The 25,015-nt window shown below is 30.6% G+C and overlaps 1 protein-coding gene across 1 annotated transcript; it reads left to right on the top strand.

The window, feature by feature from the left end:
* The first annotated feature begins 62 nt into the window (after positions 1–62).
* LOC107448684 (solute carrier family 15 member 4) lies at positions 63–24,112 on the top strand. Its single transcript, XM_087167147.1, has 7 exons — positions 63–755; positions 9,161–9,468; positions 14,387–14,540; positions 16,836–16,931; positions 19,263–19,468; positions 19,561–19,682; positions 21,953–24,112. Exons 1-7 carry the CDS (start codon positions 171–173, stop codon positions 22,294–22,296), a joined length of 1,815 nt encoding a protein of 604 aa, XP_087023273.1. The 5' UTR covers positions 63–170; the 3' UTR covers positions 22,297–24,112.
* The last annotated feature ends 903 nt before the right edge of the window (positions 24,113–25,015 follow it).

The following is a 25,015-nucleotide window of genomic DNA, read 5'->3' as shown; positions in this document are numbered from 1 at the left end:
GGAGAGTCACGTGGACAGATACGCTCTATGATTGGTTAAAAATTTGATCGGTAAGATAGCAAAATGAATTTTACTGCGCCGATAATCGGTGCAATAGACACTCCGTAAAAAAAAACAGAAAGTTTTACAACTCATGGTGCATTATCATTCATTTCTTCTGTTACAGAAAAATGGCTAATAACGAAAGAGAACCTTTATTAACTTCAATTAATTCAAATCCTAATTATAATAATTATTCCAGCAATGATATATATGAAAGCAGAGAACCAGTTCTCTATGCAAGTTCTTCAGCTATTAACACTCCTAAACATTTGATTTCTGGTGTTGTTGTGTTGATTTTGGTTCTTATGGAAAGAATCGCATTTTATTCTTTGACTGGTAACTTATATCTTTTTTTAACACAAAGTGATTTCAACTGGATGTATTATAATGCAATTAATGCTTTGTTAATATTTACGGGCACATCTTATCTGTCTTCGTTATTAGGAGGTTGGCTCTCCGACGCTTATTTGGGCCGTTATAAAACCATATTTTTTGCTTTTATTCTTTTTTCTGTTGCTTATTGGTTTCTTCCATTTATGCCCCAACTGTGTAACTTGTGTACTGATTGTTTTCTTCCTATTACGCCTGATGATGAACCTGAAGTTAAATTATATTCCGAAAATTGTAGTTGGACTGTTATGGCAATATTGATTATAGCAGCGATTGGGACAGGAACAGTCAAGGCAAATATTACTCCGTTTGGTGCGGAACAAGTAAGTAAACTGAGGCAAAGATAATGTTTGCATCTAAATATTTACTCTCTTTATTCAATTAATACAAGGAGAGATTTCCCTGTCATGAACTGTGGCAGAATAATCACATAGTCTTTGCAACTTCAGGGCAGTGGTCCCCCAGAAACTGGAGAAAAACATCATAGTAAGGGACCAACTCGAGGGATATATCTAGTAGGTACCCCCGGGCAAACCTCTACATTTTTTTAAAAAAGAATTTTACTTGTCTAAAATCAATTTGGCACCTTGCGGATTGTAATTGGCGTGGCTGATGACGATACAGAAATATCCATGAATTCAGAGTAAGTTTCAGCTTGATTAGAGATATTTTCATGTCATGATCTGTAACTCCAACTACAGTTGCGAAGGTGCTAAATGAATTTTAAACGTGAAATTTCTTTTAAAAATTTGTCGAATTTCGCTCAAGAGGTTCTACAAGTTATACCCTTCTAATTGGTCCCCTTATGTGATGTTTTTTTTTTTTTTTTTTAGTTTCTCACGGCTTCTGCCTGGAAGTTGCAAAGACTTAGCAATCATTCTGCCACAAATCACAATATGGAAATCTTCCTGCTTGATTTGAAGATATTTCCTTAATCGTAACTGTACCAAAATAATTGCCAAGATTTAGCTTCTTCCTCGCAGTGGCATATTAAGAATTTTTTTTTATATAAAAATCATAGAAGTTTTGCCCCTTTTGATATTTTTTTTTTTGGGGGGGGGGGTTCTTTTCTGCCACTTGCTCATGTGATAGTAACTTGGTGATTTCTTTGTAGGTACCAAATATTTTTTTTTAAATTTTATAATTCACTGAAGCTGTTCGATATGGGCATGCAAGAATGGGTTGTAATTATTAAATTCCATTTTGTGATTTTTTTATTTTTTATTTTCGTATACTGATGTCTGGTTTTCCCCAAGCTTGGTGATTACTTTGATATGAGAATCTTTCTTGCCAACAGTTATGTGTTTTTTTTTTTTTTAATTCTTTATTTCATCCGATAGATAAATAACAATAAAATAATGTGGTTAATATTCGTAATAGGCAAACATAATTTGACAAACATATAATATTGCTTGCATTTATTGTGAAGTTTAATGTGATAACTAATAAAGATAAACAAAAGTAAAGTTTGTATATTACTCGATTTTTTTTTTATACATCATAAAATGTTATTGTGATAAAATAAAATAAATTTTTTGAAAATAATTTTAATTACATTCAACCTATTAAATGAATCGTAATTATGAATCAAGAAGTGTTTGAACCACAATTTTTTCTCTTTTTTTTTAATATGCCAATTTTATTTCTGCATCCTTTAAGCAATAAAAAGTTCTAAAATTGCATTCTAAATATATTTCGGGAATAATTCGTTTCCTTTCAGTGATTTTTGGAACAATTTTTTTTTACACTAATATTTTTACATTTTCACACATTTTTATTGACACCCTTTTATAATTTCAAAATTTCTGACAAATTTGGAATCATTGTTTTTTCTACTCTGAACAAAATTCATTCCATTCACATCCATTGATGTAAAAAAAAAAATTTTTCAGTGTTTACTAAATTATTTGGTACTTTTCCAGTTTGGTACTTTTCCACTTACTAAATGCAAGTAAATTCAGCTGATTTTTTCTTTTTTACCTTTAAGTGATTTTACTTTTTTTTTCTTTTAAGTGGTTTTTCTTTTTTTTTCGAAGAAATAAATAAATTAGATATTCGATTACTTGCTCTGGCAAAATGGAAAACCACCAATGATTTTTACTGAGTACTGGATTAGAGATCCATGTTCAAGGCCTTAACTGACTTATAAATACTAGAAAATATACATTGAATCAGGGTTGGAGTCAGGGCCGTAACTACCCCGGGGCAGCCGGGGCACCGCCCCGGGGCCCCGATGGTCAAGGGGGCCTCATATGAAGAGACCACATCATGTTTTTTTTCTTCAAAATAAAGCACTCTAATTATATATATGTAGGAAAGAAATTGTGTTAAGATAGTGTTGATGAAAATTTTTATTTTTGTAATTGCATACCTACTATAACATAAAGGGAAGGGTAAAAAACGGTAAAACACCTTTTCACAAATTATTTCTCTTTCTTAAAAGAACAAACACGCTTTGCAGAGAAGGGGAAAGGCCACAGCTGCATGTAGTTGATTGCGTCAGACCCAGTGGCAGAGGGCCCCTCTAAAATTTAGATGATGGGGCAAACGATGCGTTTCACCCCTCCTGAAATTTAGACAGTCACAAAAATAAAGTCAAGTAAAATCAGTAATTTAAAAAAAAAGATTTTTTTCAATTTTGAAGCTATTTTTGAAATAGAAAACTTTATATTCCTTTAACATTTATGTGCCTTGCCTCTTCTGATATTTAGTTATTCGCCAAGACGAAGTCTAGTAAAATAGGTAATTTTGGAGGAGGAAAAAAGCTATTCTTTTTCAGCTTTGAAGATATACATCAAGTTATTCTGTTATGGGTGATTAATATGTTTTTTGACTTTTGAAAAAGTAAAGTAAAAGCAGAAAAAGTATTTTATTTCCAACTTTTACTCTATTTTCTACCGAAATAGTAATGAGGCGGCTAACATAGTTTTTCGCCCCTTCTGAAATTTCAAAGTGCTCAAAAATAATAAAAATTGGTAACTAAGAAAAAAATGTCATCTTTGAATCTATTTTCCAAATAGAAAGCTTTATTTTCTTCTGAAATAAAAGTAAGGGGGCGAAAAATTTTCTTCTCATTTTCTGAAATTTAGACATTAATAGAATAAAATCAAGTAAAGTAGAAAATTTTAAAAGAAAAAAATTGTTTTGTTTCATAACTTCGACGATATTTTCCAAATAAAAAAACTTCATTTTCCTCTTAAATTATAGTAAGGGGATAGAAAAGTTTAATTTCTTCTGATATAAAGCAAGGGGGACAAAAAAAATTTTTGTATCTTCAGAAATTTAGACATTTGAAATAATAAAGTCCAGTAAAATTGTTTTTTTTAAAAAAAAAAACTTTGAAGCTATTTTTCAAAAAGAAAATTTTATTTTCTTCTTAAAGTGAGGGGGTGAAGAATATACTTCACCCCTTCTGAATTTCTGACATTCGCTAGAATAAAGTCGAGTGAAATTTATATTTAACTCTTATTTTGGACTTTAAAGCTATTTTCCAAATCGGAAACTTTAGCCTCCCCTTCTGAAAATTTGGCATTCGCTATAATAAAGTAAAACAGAATTGAGAATTTCAGAAAAAGAAATTACTTTTTTTCCCAATTTGATAGCTATTTTTCAAATTGAAATAGAAATCCCCCCCCCCCAAGAAAAATGCTTCGGTTTTGTTCAAATTTTTTTCTACATATTACAACTTTTAATTTATTAAAAAAATTTAAAACAAAAACACGAAAAGAGAAGAGGAGCACATCATAAAAAAACCTAACAAGTGTTTAGAAAACTAAAATAAGCACCACTGTTTTGCATCCTGAAAAATGCATTCTACACTGAGACTAAAGATATACAGTGAAACCTCCGTTAAGCGGACATTCATGGGACCAAAAAATTTGTCCGTTTATGAGAGTTGTCCGTTTACGGGAAGGGTACCCTAATAACGAAATTTAACACCGTAAATTGTTTTTAGATTATTCTCAAAGATGTAGAAATAATTAAATAATATCTACAAGGATACCGTAAATATCTACAAGAATATTTATTTAAACAATAAGAAATATATAAAAGAGATATAAAGAAGATAAAAAAAGAAGATTCTTTATATATTCTTTTTTATATGATAAATATAAAAAAAGAATATATAAAGAAGTTTGATATAAATACATAATTCTGGATGTAGCTACAGATAAATAAATATAATTTTCCTATTAGCATAGATACTCAAGTTAGACATATGATACCAAATAGGAGTGTACTGTCCTCAGTCCGTTTCAATTATTAGGTTCACATCCTCTTACACCTACTTATCATTTCATAGGGAACATGGTTAATACCTTCTTGGAAAAAAAAACCTCCCACGATTCACAGAAAAAAAAGTAATGCGTACCTGTAAGTCATGACGACCTATGGAGATGATTATTCACAATTGATCACCTATCAAGTGCCTGAATAAATGTTTTATTTACATAAACACCTCAAAGATTATACTTTTGTTCTCTTTTTTTTACCCCAGTTGTGTTAAATACAGTCTTCAAATTGATAAGAAAATTAAAGAAATTTTCAATGGGGAAGAAGCATTGAGAGAAGTCATTTCAACTTGAGGGGTCTCATAACCTGTGTGGTCCAAATGAAAAGATCAAAAGATGCCGATGTCAGAAATATTTCAGGAGTGCAGTACCATTTTCTCTCCTTTCTTTACAAAGATAAGGCAAGGTGACAGGAGACAGATTGATTTTTCGGTGGTGAAATAGCTTAACAATATTTTTAGTTATGGATAAGGCAAAAAGTTTTATTTACATGCTTTAAAAATGGTGTAAAGTTGCATTTTTTTTAGCTTGCAATTTATTTAGAAAAAGTAGTGTCCGGTTTGTAGAGATAAAAAACAACGTTTCAGGATCAAAATGACTGTCCGCGTCCGGTTACGGGAGTGTCCGCTTTGCGGAGAATGTACGTAATGGTTTATTCATAGAAGATTCCCGGGGAATTAAAAATATGTCCGTATTGAGAGGCGTCCGTTTTGCAGGAGTGTCCATAACAGGAGGTTTCACTGTATTTGAAAGCATCTTTTGACTGTGGGTGGTATGAAGGTTTCTAGTTTAAGACAACTTAAGGGACATATAGATGGTTCTGTAAATATATGACATTTTATAAAAGCACAAAAGAGCCCAGGGTCATAAAAATGATTAAGGCAATTTATAGAAGGAAAAGGTCATTTTCCCATGGTGTAAAAGGAGATGGCTATTTTTTGAGGAGTTAGGTCATTTTGTCAAGAGATTTTTTCTGAGACAAACGTAAAACGTTGCAGTTATTAAATTCCAGTTTTTAACTCATTTAATTGCGTCATTTATATTAACCATTTTTAATTGAGAAATAAATTTTCTGTTACCTTTTGTTTTGTTTAATTTTTGAAATTAAAATTTAACTTTAATTAAGAGTTTTTAAAATTATTTGCAACTTCATTTTTTCAAACATAAATCGTGATATCAATAATTCCCATTCTTAATAAAAATTTTCTTTGGAAAACAAGAAAACCAAATGTAAATTTATTTATAAAGAGGTAAGTAAATGTTTGCATTAACTCATTTAATACATTTAAATTTTAATTGATAATTTTACTGTTTATTGTGTGCATGGATTTTGTCCTGATTTTATATTTTTTAAATTATTAAGACCTTTAAATTTTTTAAATTGGAACTTCGAATTTTTAGGGTTTTTAACAACTTTGCTTTCATTAAAAAATGAAATGCAATCTTTATTTTATATAAAAAAAAATCATATTTAATTTAATAAAAAAGCTATGAACATCAGCTTAGAAATCCGTAGCAATTAAAATTCATTGCCATGACAAACCATTAAAAATAATTTTTTTTTTAATTAGCAAATATGCTTTGATTTTTTCTCATTTTTCTTTCATAAAAAAAAAAAAAACTATTACTCTTTGTCATAATTTTGCCACATATCGTTGGTTCAAAACTAAAACGACACTTCTGCACTATCTTCTCATGTTATTTGAATGAGAAGTGAGTGCAGAAGTGTCGTTTTAGTTTTGAACCAGAGATATGATTACATGGCGTCATGAATACATAGGCCAAATATTCAAGAACGAATTCTTTTCAAAATATAGCTATATTTTCTAGGGACTTGTCCATATTGGAGTAAAGCAACTTTGCTTTTTGTTAATTAATGTATATAGAGAAAAAAATTTCTGTTTATTTCTTCAATTAGGACTTTTCAAAATGTGGATATATGTGCCGATAGAAAAAAAAGTCTATAATTTCCTTCAGTTTCCATAACGCGATCAAAAACTTTTAGATTTGAAATTAAAAAATAATTTTAATTATTATAATGATTTTGTCTTGAAAAGACCTTCCTAACGGTATAGTAACCGGATTAAACAGGTTTATAAAATTGGTATTTTATGATTAGCATTATATTTAAAGGAAAAGGAGGCTACTGTGGGCATGGGGGACAAGAGGAGACAACATGAATAGCCTTTTTCCCCCCTAGTCATTACCTCGGTGAGATGACGTAAATTGCTAACACTTTTACGTGCAGTGAACCAAAAACGTACCATCCTGAATAACTTTTAATTTAATGATCGGATCTTCCCGTTCTAGGACTCCATCTTAATAATTCGAGGGTGTGACTTCAAATATGCAAATTAATTAGTGCACGATATTTTATTTTAAGTTACGTAATCAGACACAAAAACATACTTTCCCTGAATAAACATAACTTTGCTCAACCGATTCGATTTTCTAACCCCCGTAATGTAGGTAGCTGTAATCTGGGAAATATGGTCCCAATAGTTGGGTCGGGTGAGCTATCCAAAGTTTGGACCCCCAAATGTTAAGGGAATTGAAAAATTTTTGCGCACTATTATAAAATTCTCTTATCTAAAGATAATTCCATGCAAAAAATGACTTTTAGTAAATATTTAGTATTTTTTATTTAATAATAGTCTGATGTTGTTGATTATTCACATTGCACTAGTGCTACACAATAGGCAATTGGCGACGGTCTGGGAAACATCCCTTGAGGTTTGATCCTCTGCAGAGGGGATGGCACCCCCACTTCGGTAGCCTGGCGACCTGCACGCGAAGTCGAGCATTTTATGGTAGAACAGTTTAACGAGGACCAATACCGCATACCCTCGGTCCCTACGCAGACTGATCCAAGTGGTCACACACCCGCACACTGACAGCAGCCAGTGAGGCTTGACTTCGGTGATCTGCTGGGAACCGTGTCTCAACGATCAGTCCACTACGGGACAATAATAGTCTGAAAACTTTTGAATCGCAAGGCATATATATATATATTTTTTTTTTTATCATTTTAAAGTATCTAATTCCACATGGAAGATACAAAATTTGAGCGAAATTGGTTGATTAGTTCTTGAGAAATTGAGTTTTATAAGTACGACTTTTTTTAAATTTAATTTCTCAGGGTTAATCGATTTCGCTGAAATTTTGTATTTTGCCATGTGGAAAACTTACAATGCTTTGTTATGCAATTTATATGCGAACAAATAACTTGTTTTCATAAACATATTCGCTAACATAATACATAAATAGCTAAAATGACGATTAGAGATGGAGTAGTGAAAGTTTTTGAAAGGGCCTCCGCCAGAAATTTTTGCCCCAGGGCCCAGAGGGGTGAAGTTACGGCACTGGTTGGAGTTTTTGCCGACAAAAACCGGTAAGAACCGGCAGAAACCAAATTATCTAAACTGCTGATTAAATATTATTACAAAATACTTGAAACAAATTTAAATCAATCATAAGGAATAATAATTTTGATACATTGCATGAGAAAATTATTTTTAAAATATTAATAATTAATATAAGGATAATAATTTTTAAGAGATGGAAAGTTTTTGACCTCTTTTCATTTTAGAATCCTTAAATAAATGTTTTTTTTACAAATTGTATTTTTTTTTTTTTTTACTTCTTCATAATAACGTTTGGTTGTATTATTTTACATTATATCGCTTTTACACTATATTTAAAGAGAGACATAAGAAAGCTAAGATGGACGTTTTATTAGCCAGATTTTGATAATCCCCTCATTTCTCAATATTACTTCAAAATGCTAACAGAACCACACGGTTGAGACAGCACAAATTGTATTGTGATGATGAATAAAGAATTGAATTTGCACAAATTTAAAAAATTGCATTGATACTTGTATATTTTAATTAACTATATATGTTGATAGATATTTTATTCTTTAAATTATAGTTATATTAATTTAAAATAAGTTCATTTCACTGGAAAAAAGAGAATAATCACTAATTTTCTGATCAGTAATGTTTTAAACTACTTAAATGATATAGTAATACATTATGATTTAATTATGGAATAATAATTTTGTTAATTTTTTTTAATTATATGTATTTATAGTATATATTTCAATTTTAGGATTAATTTTGTGTTAAAAAATTTTGATGAGAGGACAATATAGGTTTTTGCTACTTTGCTTGGCAAAAACCTGTTTTTGCCAGGACGCTTTTTACCATGGTTTTTTCCACCTGCGGCAAAATCTTGCCAACCCTCTGCATTGAATAATTAAAAAATAAATGTCACATAGAAATATTACATGCCTCGAAAAGCAAAAGAACATAAAGATTTAAAAAAAAAAAAAAAACTACTAAAATATGGTTATTTTTTTATCATATCAGTTCCTACTTTGAAGCAATTTTAACTTAAAGAAGAATATACTCATCACATTTTGTTTCTGTTAGGTAAAATATAGCGGACAAGATGGCCTTAGACTCTATCTCAATTGGCTTTACTGGTGTGTAAACATTGGAGCTCTTATAGCTATTCTAGGCATTACTTATGTTCAACAGGTAGATGGATTCAAAAGTGGATATCTCATACCTGTCTGCTTACTCACAGTTGCCACTATAATGTTTCTAGTTACTTATCCCATCTATACTCACCAATCTTCTTGTGGAAGTTCTATTTCGAGAACTTTTTCTGTTTTGAAAGGTGCTTGGAAACTTAATCGAATACGCAAAAGAAATGTTACAATGGAATCACAAACCAGGTGTGCTATTTTTCTGTTTATAACTAATACTTTTTAACTAAATAACTTTTTTCTTTTTAATATTTTCAATTTTTAGATTGATTTAAATTGGAATAAAAATAAGGCAGGGTGCTTCCCACTGAAAAGGGCACTTTGAATTTTGAAAGGGGCTCATTTACTGCCACTAAAATGTATCAAAATGTGTAATATTATGTAATAACTGGATTTGATCCTTAATTTTTAAATTTCCCCTATTTTATGTGTACAGTAAAACCTTTTTTTGTGCGGTGGATAGGGACCACATAAAAGAAATCACACCAAAAAAAATTCAAAAATTTTATAAATTCTGACATGTAATAAACAAGTTTGTACCATATACCACAAAAAACTTTTTTTATGCGGTTGATAGGGATCGCATAAAAAAAGTCGGACTCAGAAAATACATCAATGATTTATGAAATAGATAAGAGAATGCTTTCAATAAAATTAAATAATTAAATTAGACCTAAAGAAATTTTAAAAATATTTAATTCTTCATTGTACATATACATGTAGAAGTTTTCAAATTATACATTAAATAGTTTGCTGCTACTCGTAGTAATCCAAAATGCGCATCTTCTTGGAATGAATTGGTTGAAAATCGCTTGAAGATAGGATTTCAATTGATTTGTTTTTTGGTACCATAAAGTCAGTGATCAGATAAAATAAAATAAAAATCATAAAAACTACATATAAATAGAAACAAAAGTAATTAATTTTTTTACCTTTAATCTCACTATAAAATGAATCCTTAATCTAATGAATCGTGTATAAAACTCTGAATACGAAGCGTATAGTATTTGAGATACGCTTAGACGAGAATTTACAAAATAAAAATAACGCTTTAATTTTAAAATACTAAGTATTTTAACACAGCAGACGATTTTTTACTGATTTACTTCAACTTGTTTAGCGCAGAATAGATTTTAAACAGAAGAGAAAATGGAGTTGACGATACTAAATGAACTAATGAAAGTAAATAACCAGAGCACCGCGAAGTTCAGATACATTGTTGTCAAGGAGACCACATAATCAGAGTTCGTCCACAACATGCATATGCACATTGATAGGAAACATTAAACTGGTGCTAACGCCGTTAAGATTCATATACCGCATAAAAATAATTCGCACAAAAATAAAATCACATAAAACCAATCGCACAAAAACAGAACCGCATAAAAAAGGACCGCACAAAAACAGGTCTCACTGTATATTACTATAAAATAGTATGTTGTTGTTGTCTTGTCCAGTAGTGCAAGGAGAATTAAATTTGTCCAAAAGTATCTAAAACAGCTTTGCCCACATCAATAATCTCTATGGAATAAAGGAGTTGCTGCGGGGGATCCAGATGGATCCTGACGAGCTTCGCCAGTATGGCTGGGCAATCAAAGACATGGTCGGGAGAGAGTTCGGTGTCGATGCAGTGAGGACAACTTCTGTGGCTTCGATGACCATCAGGAGATATTTTCATTCCCAATTCTCACTCATTATCAAAATAACAAAAAAATTTTGAAATATAAATTAAATTTTCTTTATAAAAAAAAAGTATTACTCGATTGACAACTTTAAAGCTTTTTTATTTTATAAACTGAAAATTATAAGAAAGTAAACCTATAAAGGCGCATTTTTAAGTAAAAGGTATTTGTTTAAAAAAATAATTATAAAATTTAAATAAAATCAGTGAAAAATTCCTTAATATATCCCCACCAAATGAGAAATATGAATATCTCTGGGGCAGAATGTCATGCAAATTTTACCTATATAGCTAGAAAAATCTTACTAAAATGAAGGAATGAAATTTCTGTTAGGTGAGTTAAATAACAGGATGCGTAGCATTTTTAAAAAGTGCTTAAAGCTGCTTATTTTTTATTTACGTTTTTTTAAAGTACGTGTGTGTGATGTGCTTTTTTTTTTTATTCGGTTTTTGTAGAAAGGGTGTAATTTTCTATCTTTCAAAAAGAGATTTTTTCTTTGCCGTATCGATTGTTGTTCTAAATTACCAAAGTTGCATTATTTTCACAATTTTCTGTGTAATATTTATATCATGTGTAATGTTTTTTAAAAGTACATGTGTGTGATGTGCTTTTTTTTTATTCGGTTTTTGTAAAAAGGGTGTAATTTTCTATCTTTTAAAAAGAGATTTTTTCTTTGCCGTATCGATTGTTGTTCTAAATTACCAAAGTTGCATTATTTTCACAATTTTCTGTGTAATATTTATCAGAAACTAGTTATATCATCATGATAATATCAAGTTTTTGAAAATGTTATTGAATTTTATTGATTTTATGTTTATAAATTAAGTACTTTAAATGATAGAAAAAATAATTTTTATTACTGCACAGATCCAAATTATAATTTTTTTTTTTTGGAAGGTGATTAAAAATATTTTTTGAGTGCTTGAAAAGTACTTAAAAGGTGCTTATTTTTTTTTTATTGTAAAACTGGCTACTCACCTTGAATAATTATTAAAAACTAAACAAATCAGAAGTGGACATCTCATTGAAAAAAGAGGTTTAAAAAAGCAACCTTTTCCTAAAAATAAAATTTAAAAACAGTGTTTTTAAGGGATGGCGGCTTATTTTTACAAAAAGGGCAAGGAGGGTAAATATGTAGGGATCAAAGGGTTGGTGGAGCAGGCCGCCCTTCTAAAAACACTGTTTGAAATAAACTATTAGTCTATTTTAATTTGAGAAATTTCAGGGTTCCCACTGGTCAGGGAGAGCAGGGAAAACCTGGTATATCATACGTGGAAAATAACCAGTCTTCAAATTGTGAGTAACATTAATCACTTAGTGAGATTGGAGTTAAATAATTCTGACATCTATTAAAAATAATTTGCTGTAAAAATTTCACATTTTAGTCCTAGTCTTATTCAATGATATTTTCCTAGTCTTATTCATTGATAATTTAAAGCAGTGGTTCGAACCAACATGCTAACTGGTACCCATTAATCTGTGCCTCCACTGGGGATCGAGTGTCAATTATTCACAATGACAGTTCAGTGCCTTAACCACTGAGCCATCATGGCTCTTAAAAGCATATCATCATCATCATAGTTGGCCAGACAGCCCAATGTAAGCCAATGCCTTCCTCTAGAGATTTCTCCATGATGACTTCCGATTTATCTTTGATCTCCAATTCTTTTCATTAATTGCGAAAAAATCAGACTCCACTGAGTCAGCCCATCTTAACCGCGGCCTTCCCCGCTTTCTTTTCCCAGTGGATCTAAAAAGCAGTATCTTTTTTATTGTGTTATCGTCACTCATTCAAATAACATGGGCGATCCGATTCATTCTATTTATTTTTATGTATTTAATAATATCAGGTTGTTTATAAATCTTGTTCAGTTCAAAGTTAAATCTCCTTCTCCAATTATTGTTTTCATTAACACCACCAAATATACCCCGCAAAATCTTTCTCTCAAATATTGTGATACAATCTTCCTCCGGTTTTGTCATTGTTCAAGCTTCAGAAGTGTATGTCAAGACTGGCCGGACAAAAGTTTTGTAGGTTAAGAACTTTGTTTTTCTAGAAAGAAACCTAGATTTAATAAATCTTCTCAGCCCATAGACAATCCTATTTGCCAGATAGAGTTGGTTTTTTATTTCAGGAGTAATTCTGTTGTCAGTGATAATAATTGATCCTAAGTAAGTAAAACTCCTCACTCCTTACTCTTAAAAGCTTATAACTCAGTCAAAAAAAAATTAAGCAGCTCTACAGTTTTTTGTAAAAATAAGTTTTGATGTCATTTAGACTTTTGAGGACTTGCCTCCTTGCATTAGTTTAAGGAGTTCAAAATTAGATGTTAGAGACGTGACACAATGTGTTATGTTAAATGTCAATGACCATAACAGCTAGTTTTTAACACAGTGAACTCCCACTACTACGATATCCACTACTACGATATCCGATACAACAATAACTCTCTCTATTATGATAATGTTTCATGGTCCCGACGAACTTGCATACGAATTAATGTTATCCTCTTCTCAATATTTCGATATCATCTGAAGGAATAAACGATTTTTTTTTTTTTTCAAATTTCAACCTTATTTTCTCCATTCATAATTGGTTTTCAAATAATGTAAAAAATCTTATTTTATCATCTTTTGCCGTATTTTCTGACAAGAGAAGACTCACAGCTGACCACCCCAAGAGTTTCCTTTCTTAGAATTGCCTCACTTATCTCTTAAAGAAATCTCAGATGTAACATTCCTATCTGATTTCATTTCCTTCATGTTAAAAGCTGGTCATAAGTCACAAATGACCACTCGCATCACATTAACACCTAAAATAGAATTTTTTCCATAGAGAGTGGGGGGAGCACCATTCACTAGCGAAAATCATTTTCGTGCTTTTGATTCAATGCATGCTTTGGTTGTTGACTTAACAGTAAAAAAAAATTTATAAACAAACTAAAGTACATCGGATTATTTTCAATAAAAACGGTTTTCAGGTATGTTTATGATCTTATTTTCTGAATTTATTTCAATTGTTTTTAATATTTAACCATAGTTAACACTCTGCAAATTAATTTTTTATATTATAGATAAATGCATTTATAGTTAATACATAAATAACTTTAAAATAAAAATTTATTGTGTCACCAAAGTATGTAGGCCCTCAATATATCCCTCTATAACGATATATTTATTTGGTCCCCAAAATATTGTTGTACCGAGGTTTTACTTTATCTGAAAGTTTCTAAAAATTGGAGTGAGTGTAATTCGCAAAAATATTTGAATTGGCGAAATTTTTTTTAACTGAGTTATAAGTGTTTAAAATCCGTAAATATGACATTCATAAATGATTGAGTCACCCATTATTAAAAAATGTACACATATTTTTAAATGTTGCATAATAACAAATTGAATTTCTTTATTTTTATTTCTCTTCATAGTGTTGAATCCATAAACAGACCAACTTGGTTAGACATGGCCAAAGTAAGGTATGGTGGCAAGTTTCATGATTCGGTTGTTGAAGATGTCAAATCTCTTTCTGTGATCATCACTGTCTTTCTTTCACTTATTCCATATTGGATGCTGTATTTTCAGGTATTGTATAATCTTTCTTAGCCATTAAACTTCATTTTAAGATTTATGAATGCATTGGTCACTGTTTTTACTCCTGTAACATTTTGTCGATTGGTGAACACAAACTCGTCAACTGACTGACTTTAATTATCAAAATTTAGAGTTTGTTTTCTTTCGAAGTGGTTTTGTTTATACCTCTTTTAGCGGGGTGGTGTGATTCATCAGGAGGAGCTGTTGCATTACTTGTCATAAGTGAGAAATGAGCACATATTTTTACTTTTAAGTAGTTTTTTATAGTTACTCTTATATATTTGTTATTGGCGTCGGTTTTATGTAAAATAGATAGTAGGATTAATACTGCTGGGTGTTTGGAACTCTCTCTCTTTCTCTCCTTGCCTTTGCTGCTGTAGGAATACATGCACAACCTGTTTGCCTGGCAGACTTGACACGTGTTGTTATTCTTTCTTTTTTTATATATATAACCGTCGTTGAGCATCAAACCCATTTTTTGGGTTTACGACTACTAATGTTCAACTCCGTAGTCTTGTAATTTTGAGCCCAATCCAGAAAACAAGGAAACTACTGGATCAAGTATTGGGAGAAATTTACCTTCATGGAGGACTTTCTGGTGGAACTAACCCACGTTTGCGTGACATGGAGAGGAAGACCGCGAGAACCTCCCACGGTTAGCCTGATGGCAAGGGAACTCTAATCTATGATCCGTCTACCTCTGAGGATATTTCACGTCAGCACTGCGGTCGGTACAAGCCAGATGCGGAATTCGTATCGACCAGCCATCGTCGGGATTGAACCTGGTTCGCCTCATTGGTTATTCTTTCGGAAAGGATCTCTGTGAGTAATCTGTTCCACATCTGGCAGGTGTGATTAATGAAAGAAGAAGCCTTGGAATATTTAGCCATTACTGCACTAAGATTCTGAGGCTGAGAATTCCAATAGGTATGAATGCTGAATTCCAATAGTTATGAATAGGTGAATGCTGAAAGGCAGCGTGACTTGTACTGAGCCATGAAAACAACTGAAGCTTCTGCTGTATTCTGGTTTTGTGTTGACGTGACATCATAAAAACTAAATTTGCCACAAGAATAATGGACTGCAAAGTGGTGTAAAAGAATTAATAATGCCATTGAATCAGCTGTAGATGTGATATAGTTGCGAGATATGCTAACAAACTCGTGTGGAAATGGTTTCTTATTTTTATGTAAGTACTTCCACTATTTTGGATATAAACCTGCAATGAAAACCTTCTGTATTGTATTTTTCTTATAGTATTTCACAAGCTGTACAGCCAGGAATAGAGACAGCAAGCATGTTATTGTTGTGTTTAACTGTATGTAAAATGGAACTTGGCCCTCATCTGCTACATTGCCTGTTTTCTGCTGTAACATTTTATGCTACTTAAGTAATTCTTTAGTTGTGCTTGTGGTACAAATTCGGGTAGGGGTGCACAACCTGTGTCCCACGGGCCACATGCGACCCGCCGACTGTTGATGTGTGGCCCACAGGATCTTCTGAATGAATAAAAAATTTCTTTTCATTTCATTTTTTTAAAGATTATAAATTTTATTTAATTAAAATATTTAATTCAAATTTATAATACTCAATAAAATGTGTATAGTTTTTGCACTTTCATTTTGTAAACTTCTTCTTTGGTTCAATTACCCCCCCCCCCCATATTTTTTTTTCTTTTCAGTTTCAAATAAATTCAAATAATTAAAAGTACTTAATTTTCTGCAATTATGTTATTAAGTTTACTGCCTAAAATATTCAATGCTTTGAAGAATAATGTTTATATAAAAATTATCATATTTGCTGCTAATATGACTAAATATGCATGTGGCCCTTTGTTAATCTACCTGCAGTGCAAGTGGCCCTTCACTCAAGAAGTTTGTGCACTCCTCCCTACATTAGGGCTACTAAAATGAAAGGCTGGCAGTTCAGAAATGCAGTAACAAAACCAGTATTCAGGGTGATAAAGGTAGTTAAAAAGAGTTCACAGCAGATTCTGTATGACTAATTACTTGTTTGAGAACATTTAAAGATGGATGTGTACTTTCATCAATGAGCCATTTTTGCTCTGTAAAAATGAGTGTTATACATTAAGCACAGTTCTTAATAATAAGTAAATGGCAGTTTGGAGAGATAATAATTATTTTCTGTGATAATAATTTTCTACCCTGTGACTCCTTACTTACTCTACTACAAGTTTTACTTTATCTTACTTAAATTCATAATATTATGCCGAAATGTAACTTTATTTTTTAGGAAATAATTAATTCTCTAATCCTACCTTTTTAGATGCAAACAACTTTTCTCGCTCAAGGTCTGCAAATGAGGTTGAGCATTTTGCCAGTCAATTCTACTGCTGATGTTAAAGATGCAACTGAATTTTCGGTAATTTTGAAAAATTGTTGTACTGAGAATTATTTTCTATTGCAAAAGTTTTATATTATCACGTTACTAAATTCGTTTCTGTGACTAGATTTATCAATTCATATGTATTTCTTAATATTTGGCATCAGTGTTTCACTAAATATTTCAATTGAATGCAGTGATGGGAAGAGGGGGAATGAAGGGAATAATATTCCGAGACCTCCAGCCAAAGCGGGCATCCTTTCAATGACTAAGGACACTAAAACTTAAAATGTATTATGTTACAACTGTTTTGGTTATGAAATTAAACTTTTTAACAGCAAAATATTTATGAAGAAAAAAGCAAGTTTTTTTCAAATAACTTTACTAATTAAAAATTAAGTTAAAATTAATGAAGTTTTAAATTAAGTTTTTGAAACTTAATTTAGTTTTTGAAAAGTAAAAAATTTTTACATTTTCAATATTGGGCTTAAGCAAACTGTTTTAATGAAGAAAAAATCGCGATCTTCAAACAAGTTGGTTAACATTTTTTGACAGATAAATATTTGGCTCAAGCAAAATATTTTATGAAGATAAAAGCATAATTTTCAAACAAATTTAATAAAATAAAGCTTTTAAAAAGTTTTAAAAAAATATTAAAATTTTAATTTTTCAACAAATAAATATTTGGCTACTTTACGAAGATTGAAGTATGATTTTCAAACAAATTAAAGAAAGAAGCTTTTAAATTGTAAAAAATATGAAAAGTTTAATATTTGTAACATTTTGCGTTAATTTGTTGGAAACAATAAATTTTTTACCAGAGAATAGTTCCCTCATTCCATTACACTGATATTCAGTTCTGTCTGCAGAAAGTCCTGTCATGATCGGCAAAGAACCACAATGGTAAATGAAGATCTGTATTTGTTTATTACTGTGAAGTGTAAGAAGGATGCCCCTGCTCCTCAACTCTCTGGAGACCTCTATGTTGCCACAAGCAGTCAACTTTCAAGGATTGCTGTTTCTAGAAGGCTTTATGAGAACTGTTTGCAAAAGGACTTGCTATTTGTCTTCTGCTAACTGAAGAGTCTATTTAGGATGGTGCAGAGATCATAGATATTGGAACAATGGTCTAATATTCCCTTCACTGAGGAATCCAGCTTCAGCTTGGCCACTGATTCTCGACATACTTTCATATAGAGAGACCTGCTACCTGCCCTCTAATGTCCAAGAAATCAACCATTATGGTGGTCAAAGTTTGCTGGCCTGTGCCCTCTATCCTATTGAGAATGTTTGGGACAATATGGGGAGGTTAAATTACAACTTGTAACTTTTCTCCGAAAACCATCCAGTCTTTGATAAGGGCGTTACTTAACAAGTGGGACAAACTGCCTCAGGGACTCATAAACAGCCTTATTTGCAATTTGAAATCACAGCGTGGAGCCTGAATATCGGTATAAGAGAGCAATACCCTTTATTAGCCATTTTTTTTTTATTAAATTCAGTTACCTTTCTTTGATACCATCTGGCTCTGATGAGTGTTACATACAATCATGCCTGTGTATTATAATTATAACTGTTGAATGTTTATTTTTGTATTATATCAACCCATGTTCTGACCAAGTTTTATTAAAATGTGTCCTGCAGTTCTGAAATCCACCTATAAAAATTCTCTTACATTTGATCACTAGTGTAAATTGCTTTATCCCCTGAGCCACGATGGCTCTGTATATGCCACTGATTTGATTTTTTACCTTATAACCATCATTGAACAGCCGACCCAATTTTTATGGGTTTAAGACTACTAATGTTCAACTCTGTAGCCTTGTAATTTTGAACCCAATCCAGAAGACAAGGGAACTCCTGGATCGAGTATTAGGAGAAATTTGCCTTCATGAAGGTCTTTTTGATGGAACTAACCCGCATTTGCATTACATGAAGAGGTAGACCGCTAGAACCTCCCACAGTTAGCATGATGGCAAGGGGACTCTAACCCATGATCCGTCTACCACTGAGGATATTTCACGTCAGCACTGTGGTTGGCACGAGCCGGATGCGGAATTCGTATAGATTGGGATTCGAAGCCGGTTCTTCATCGCATTGGAAGCCAAATGCTCTATCCCCTGAGCCAACGCGGCTCATATGCCACTGATTGCAAAAATTAGATAAAATCAATCGGGAAAAGTCAAGTATTTTTTTCTATTTCCTTCCTTGAGTCTCAGAATCGCATGAGATATTGAAATTTTTTCTTTGAGAAGTTAATAAATAATAAGTAGCTCATATTTTCCTCCCAGTATATTCTCGTTTTATAAATTATTGTTGTTGCATTTTCTTTTAGTTTGCACCTGTGTAATAATATAATACAATTCACAGATTCCTGCTGCCTGGCTCATGCTTTTCAATGTGTTGTTTCTTATAATTTTTATTCCATTAATGAACCATGTGATCTACCCATGGTTGGACAGACGTGGTACTCAAATAAGCATACTGACAAGGATGGCAATTGGAATGATGTGTGCTACATTATCAATGGTTATTGCGGGTTGCTTAGAAATCTGCAGATTGCACTTCATCCATGAGTGAGTTTAAATTATAGCCTATTAATATTGGTTCTTTTTAGTGTTAAAAAGAAATGTATGAATTCAGTATCATTTCAATTTAAATTTTTTAGGGGACGAATAGTTAATCAAACTATTGAAAACACAGTTTTTGTTGCTGCTGATTTGCCTATAATGTGGCAAATACCCCAATATTCCCTAATCGGCATTAGTGAAGTTTTTACTAGCGTTAGTGGTAAGTATTTTAATTATGCTTACGTTTTTAATATTTGTTATAATAGAGATGTTTTTTTAATTCAGTGTTATTTTTAATTAAAAAAATAAATAGATGCAAAACAAAAGTTATGAATTTAATTGCCTTGTTATGCTTAAATGTTTGCATGTTACATTTAAAGTTTTGTTTTTACAACATACTGTTTAAGGTTTATATTACCCTGATGGAAAATGAAATTCTAAAATATCTTATTAAGTTTTTTTTCCCAATGTTTTCGTGTTAATAACGAAACTAAAATTAAATAACAAATATTTGATAAAGTATTGGTTTTGATTACTCCTTTTTTGAAAAAGTTATTTTGAATATGCACTTGTTTTTTCTTTAAAATTAACCTTGTAATGAATGTAAAGAGAAGATCTGTAACTTTTTCGTGAAACTCTTATGTGTATTTATCTGGCAATACATTTTCATATATACATTATTTTGTAATTCTTTCTTTTTTGTATACATTCTTTATGTTAAGGATTTTATCTTCTTCAAATAAGCTTAGCACTAAGTTACTCTGGTGATCTCTTTTTAAAAAATATTTGAGTGTTTTGCATTGAATATATATTGCTGTATATTCAAATAGCCAGTTCGGGTTGTTTTATTCCATTGAACTCTTTGTTTAAAAATCAATATTTCATAGTTGCCAACTCTTCTGCATTTTACAGAGAGTTGCTTTTTGCACTGAAATGAAACAGTGTATTAAAAATTTTGTATCTTCTTAAAACTACTAACGTATACATGAACGTATTTTAAAAATTCCTCTTGCCTTCTGTTTTGAATTTTTACTGCACTTCCGCCAGTTTATTAAGAGAGAAGAGGACAGTAGAAGCCTGAGTAAGGAAGGATTTTTAATGAATTTTGAAACGATTGTAATAAACTAATACATTTTTTTTACGTTTTTGAAATATTTTAATATTAATTTATCATGTTACTAATACAAAAATTTTAAAAAATTAGCACTTAGCAATATTTATAACTTATTTTTTTAAAGTATTCATTTTTTGCTATACTCATAAGTTGAAAAAAAAATCGGCCAAATTTGATTTTTTAAAATTACATGAATGTAGTTTCTGTTACAATTAAAAATGTTTACTTAAAAATTTTTTTCTTTTTTATTCCGCAAAATAGTGATTTTAAAAATGACATGAAATAAGTTACATTTTCGTGGATTTTCCAAAACCAGTCGACCCAGTTAAAATATTTCTATCTTCAACAAAACCTATATTTATTGTGAACATTGTTTAAAAATTTGATGTAAATCGGTTGAAAATAATACTGGTTAGAGGTGCAGCTAGTGTAAGAAACATAGTTTCGAGTAAATTGCATTTAAAGTTTTGTGTTTAAAATTGTTCCATATAAAGATATAAAATCTTGCAACTAACTATGCTTCAATACCAGGTCCTTAAGATGCTTCTTTTTCATAATTTTCAACAGTCTTAAAGTGCTAGTCTAGCCCTTTTTCTTCTTTATCTACCCCCGAAACTCTGTGATAATTTCATATTGAACTTCTGAGCCTTCATTTATTTCTAATTGTTTTCAAAACTCAATAACGGTTTGCAACATTCGTTAAAAATTATTTCAATAAATTAGTTAAAACGATAGTATTTTACTAAAAGGAGTGAGTAAATTCATTAATCAACTGAGTGCACAAGTTCACTTGGATCATACACTGCACCCCGCTTTACACATTATGCTGTAACTTTTTCATTTTTATGAAAATCAATTCAATGTTTTGGTAGAATAATCTAAAAGTCTAAAATATTGAAAAATGCTATTTTTATTTTATTGTATTTTTAAAAAAAGGAAGTCTTCTGTTCCAGATTTGAGCTGATGTGTTAAAACACTAAATTCAACTTGTGGACGCTATATTCCAATAACTGTACTGATGATTCTTTCATAAGGGATAAAAAAATTAAACATTTAAAATCTGCTTTTTAAATCATTTTTCTGCAATCTATAATTTTTTTTCTAAAGGGGGGTTTGTCATTTTATGTTTTAACACATACTTCTTATTTTATGAAAACGAAAGTGGTCTATTTTTCATGTATTTTTAAAATCTCCTGCCATTTTTAAGAAAACTTGGTTTTAAGCTCTCACATTAACACAAATCTTAATGTTTAAGAATATGCATTGATTATTATTATGTGTTATGTGGTTAATATTGTTTACCATATTAAAACATACGCTGATTATTGTCTACTATGTTATACTTGAATTTGCTCATTTTATTCTTAATTTTGCAGGCATGGAATTTGCCTGCTCGCAAGCTCCAACAACTATGCAAGGTGCTGTGATGGGCCTTTATTACTTTTGCACTGGTATAGGAAGTTTCCTTGGGGTTGCTGCCTTAACATCATTTGAAAATATTGAAGGCTTGTTTATAGGTCATCATTCAAGTAACATCAATAATGGAAAGTTATATTATTACTTCTTCTTTCTGGCATTAGTGCAGTTTGTAACACTCATCATTTTTTGCATCATTTCCAAGAAACTGAAAGTGAGGCGAATGCCTTCTCCAAATCCCAGTGTTGCTCGCCTCTTGGGAAATAGCAGCACTAGCTCTTCCACTAGAAGCAGAACACGGTGAATGCGAATGTGACATTCAAACTTGTGATATTTTTAATCTTCATTTCCCAACTCACTTAACCTCTTCGTTACCTCAGTTCTTACCTTTTAAAACATGCTGTAAGAAAATGTATGGTTTCCTTTTCACTGAAACATCCATATACGTTTAAGCTTTCTGGGGATTCCAATCGTTTCAGAACATGTAGTTTGTTCTAAAATAGGTGATTTTTGAAAAATGACGCTAAATCAATTTCGCTCGAATGCATAAATATTTTCAGATTTTCTATAATTTAGTTATTCTGAAAATAATTATTTTTCTTTTGACTGAGAAGTTTTGTGATCTATATGAGGCTTTTAAATTTATTCAAAAATAGTACAGTCAACAATATGCAGGTGCATATGTGTATCTTGGCACATATGGCAAAATTTATGATTGTGTAGTAGTTGAGAGAAATCTCATAGTATTGTGAGTATTTAGTTTTAAATCCATTTAGATAATATTTTTTTTAATTGTTTTATTTTATAGTACATACATTCAATAACTTTGAACTTGCAGTTTTTTTCTATTATGCTGAAATTTTACCTCCAAGAATTAAATACATTTTTAATAATTAATATTAGATTCTTTTAATAACTATTTTGCCTGATTCACATAACAAAAATAGTTTTGAAATTGAGATTTAATGCAGTATTGCATTGTATTCTGCTCAAACTTTATACATATATATTTTTTTTCCTAAATAATTGTTAAATCTATTTATTATTGTATTCGACTTCAGATTAGCCCGAGATCCTCATGTGTGTACCAAAAATTATTAGACCCCTTGGTAGTATAATTTATATTTTATTTATCTTATTATGACTTGCGGTAGTAAAAGTTGGGAGCTGTAAAATATTTTTTTACTTTATACCTTTATATTTCAGTAGTGAAGGGGTTAATCTACTGAATCTTATAAGATATTATCTTCTAGTTTTATGTTTATTATTTGCATAATTAGTTATCGAAAATGTTAGTAGAGTGTTTTTTTTTTCATCTTGTATTGTTAACATTAGTCAACAATTATAATAGATGTATAAATATGATCCAGCAGTAATGCAAAGTAGAGAAAAAACATTATTCAATTTTATTTTATTTTTTAAATTTGAAAATCTTTCTCAAAAAAGTAGTATCTTTGGATCATATTGATAAATTTTTTACAATATATTGGAAATATTTGATTAAAGAATATGCTAACTTTTAAAAAGAAGTAATCCTATGTAGAGGTATAGTTTTGAGTTGTTTAGTTTCTTTTAAAATTAGAGACTGATTTTTAAACATCTATTCTAATTGTGAGAGCTATAACTATATTCTGTGATACTCTGTTCATATTAAAATTAAAGTCAAAAGACTAGGATAAGTTTTCCTGTTCAATAGGCACAACTGTAATTCATCTTATTAAAATTTATTTCACTTAAAAAGGAAAAAATTGTTTTTATTTCTAGTTAATCATACTTTTGAATGCAGGTGAGGCAATATTTTGCTAATGTTGAGTAGCAACATGTTACTAAATCATCAAAAATTATTATCACTGTTGCCCCCACTTAACAGTGTAATTCATTTCCACAATATCCTTTCATTATCGCTATTGACAACATGCTAAAAATGTTCTTATCAAGAAATTTTCTTTTTATCAAAATATATTCTTTTACAGGGTGCGTAGCGTTTTTTAAAGGTGCTTATTTTCGTTTTTTAAAAGCCCTTAAAGGTGCTTTTTTCCACAGGTGTTTTTAAAAAGTGCTTAATTTTCCCTTTTCCGAAATGTGATATTTTTCTTTGCCATGTTGATTTTCGCCACAAATTATGCAAAAAGACATTGTCCTATTCAACGTTTTCCCAATTAATTCAACCCCAATCTATTTCGTCTGTAGTGTATGAAAACACCATTTGTTTTGCATGTTTGATGAAATACTTGCGTATACTGAGCTGGATTCAGTGGTAAGGATTTTTGACTCTCATGTGTAACCCTGCTGCATTTTGCAAGAGATTCTCAATTTCAGTCTTCATTTTATGCCCTGTCTAAAGTGCTTGAAAAGTGCTTATTTTTTGTTGAAAAATTTGGCTGCGTACCCTGTTTTATGTTCAGGACATATATTATAGACATTTAAAGGACATCCAGGAGCGATGATTGGGAAGTTGCTATGACCCCCCAAGCATTTTTACTATTCAACAAATTCAGTTGGCCATTTGGTATATTTACGAAAATTCATTTTATCTTACTTTAATTTAGAAAACGCAAATGAAATTATGAATGACACGTTTTACTTTGTTTAAATTTCTTTTTTATTTGCAGTACTGAAATAATATTAGGTGCACCTCAACTCAAAATATATAAATAACTGTTTTCAATCAAATTAGTGCTGGTTTCTACTTAGTATGTTTTGTTTTCTTTTTTAAATCATATAATGAAAGTTATAGTTAATGAAATTTTTAAGCTATTTTTATATAGCTGGCTATTTTTTATTTTATTTCAGCCACGCAAAAATGTTTCTCAACAAAATTGAAGGTTTTATATTTGCTTTTGAACTTAATAACTTTGATTTACATTAATTTATAATAATTCAAATGTATTAAAAAAAACTGAATTGAAGGTTTTATATTTGCTTTTGAACTTAATAACTTTGATTTACATTAATTTATAATAATTCAAATGTATTAAAAAAAACTGATCTTTTCATTTGACCATATTTTTAAATGTTAATTA

This window comes from Parasteatoda tepidariorum, chromosome 1, assembly GCF_982258835.1.
Source record: "Parasteatoda tepidariorum strain Cologne lab strain chromosome 1, Ptep-v5.0, whole genome shotgun sequence".
NCBI classification, from domain to species: Eukaryota; Metazoa; Arthropoda; class Arachnida; order Araneae; family Theridiidae; genus Parasteatoda; species Parasteatoda tepidariorum.
This window is presented reverse-complemented; position numbering and strand designations above follow the sequence as displayed.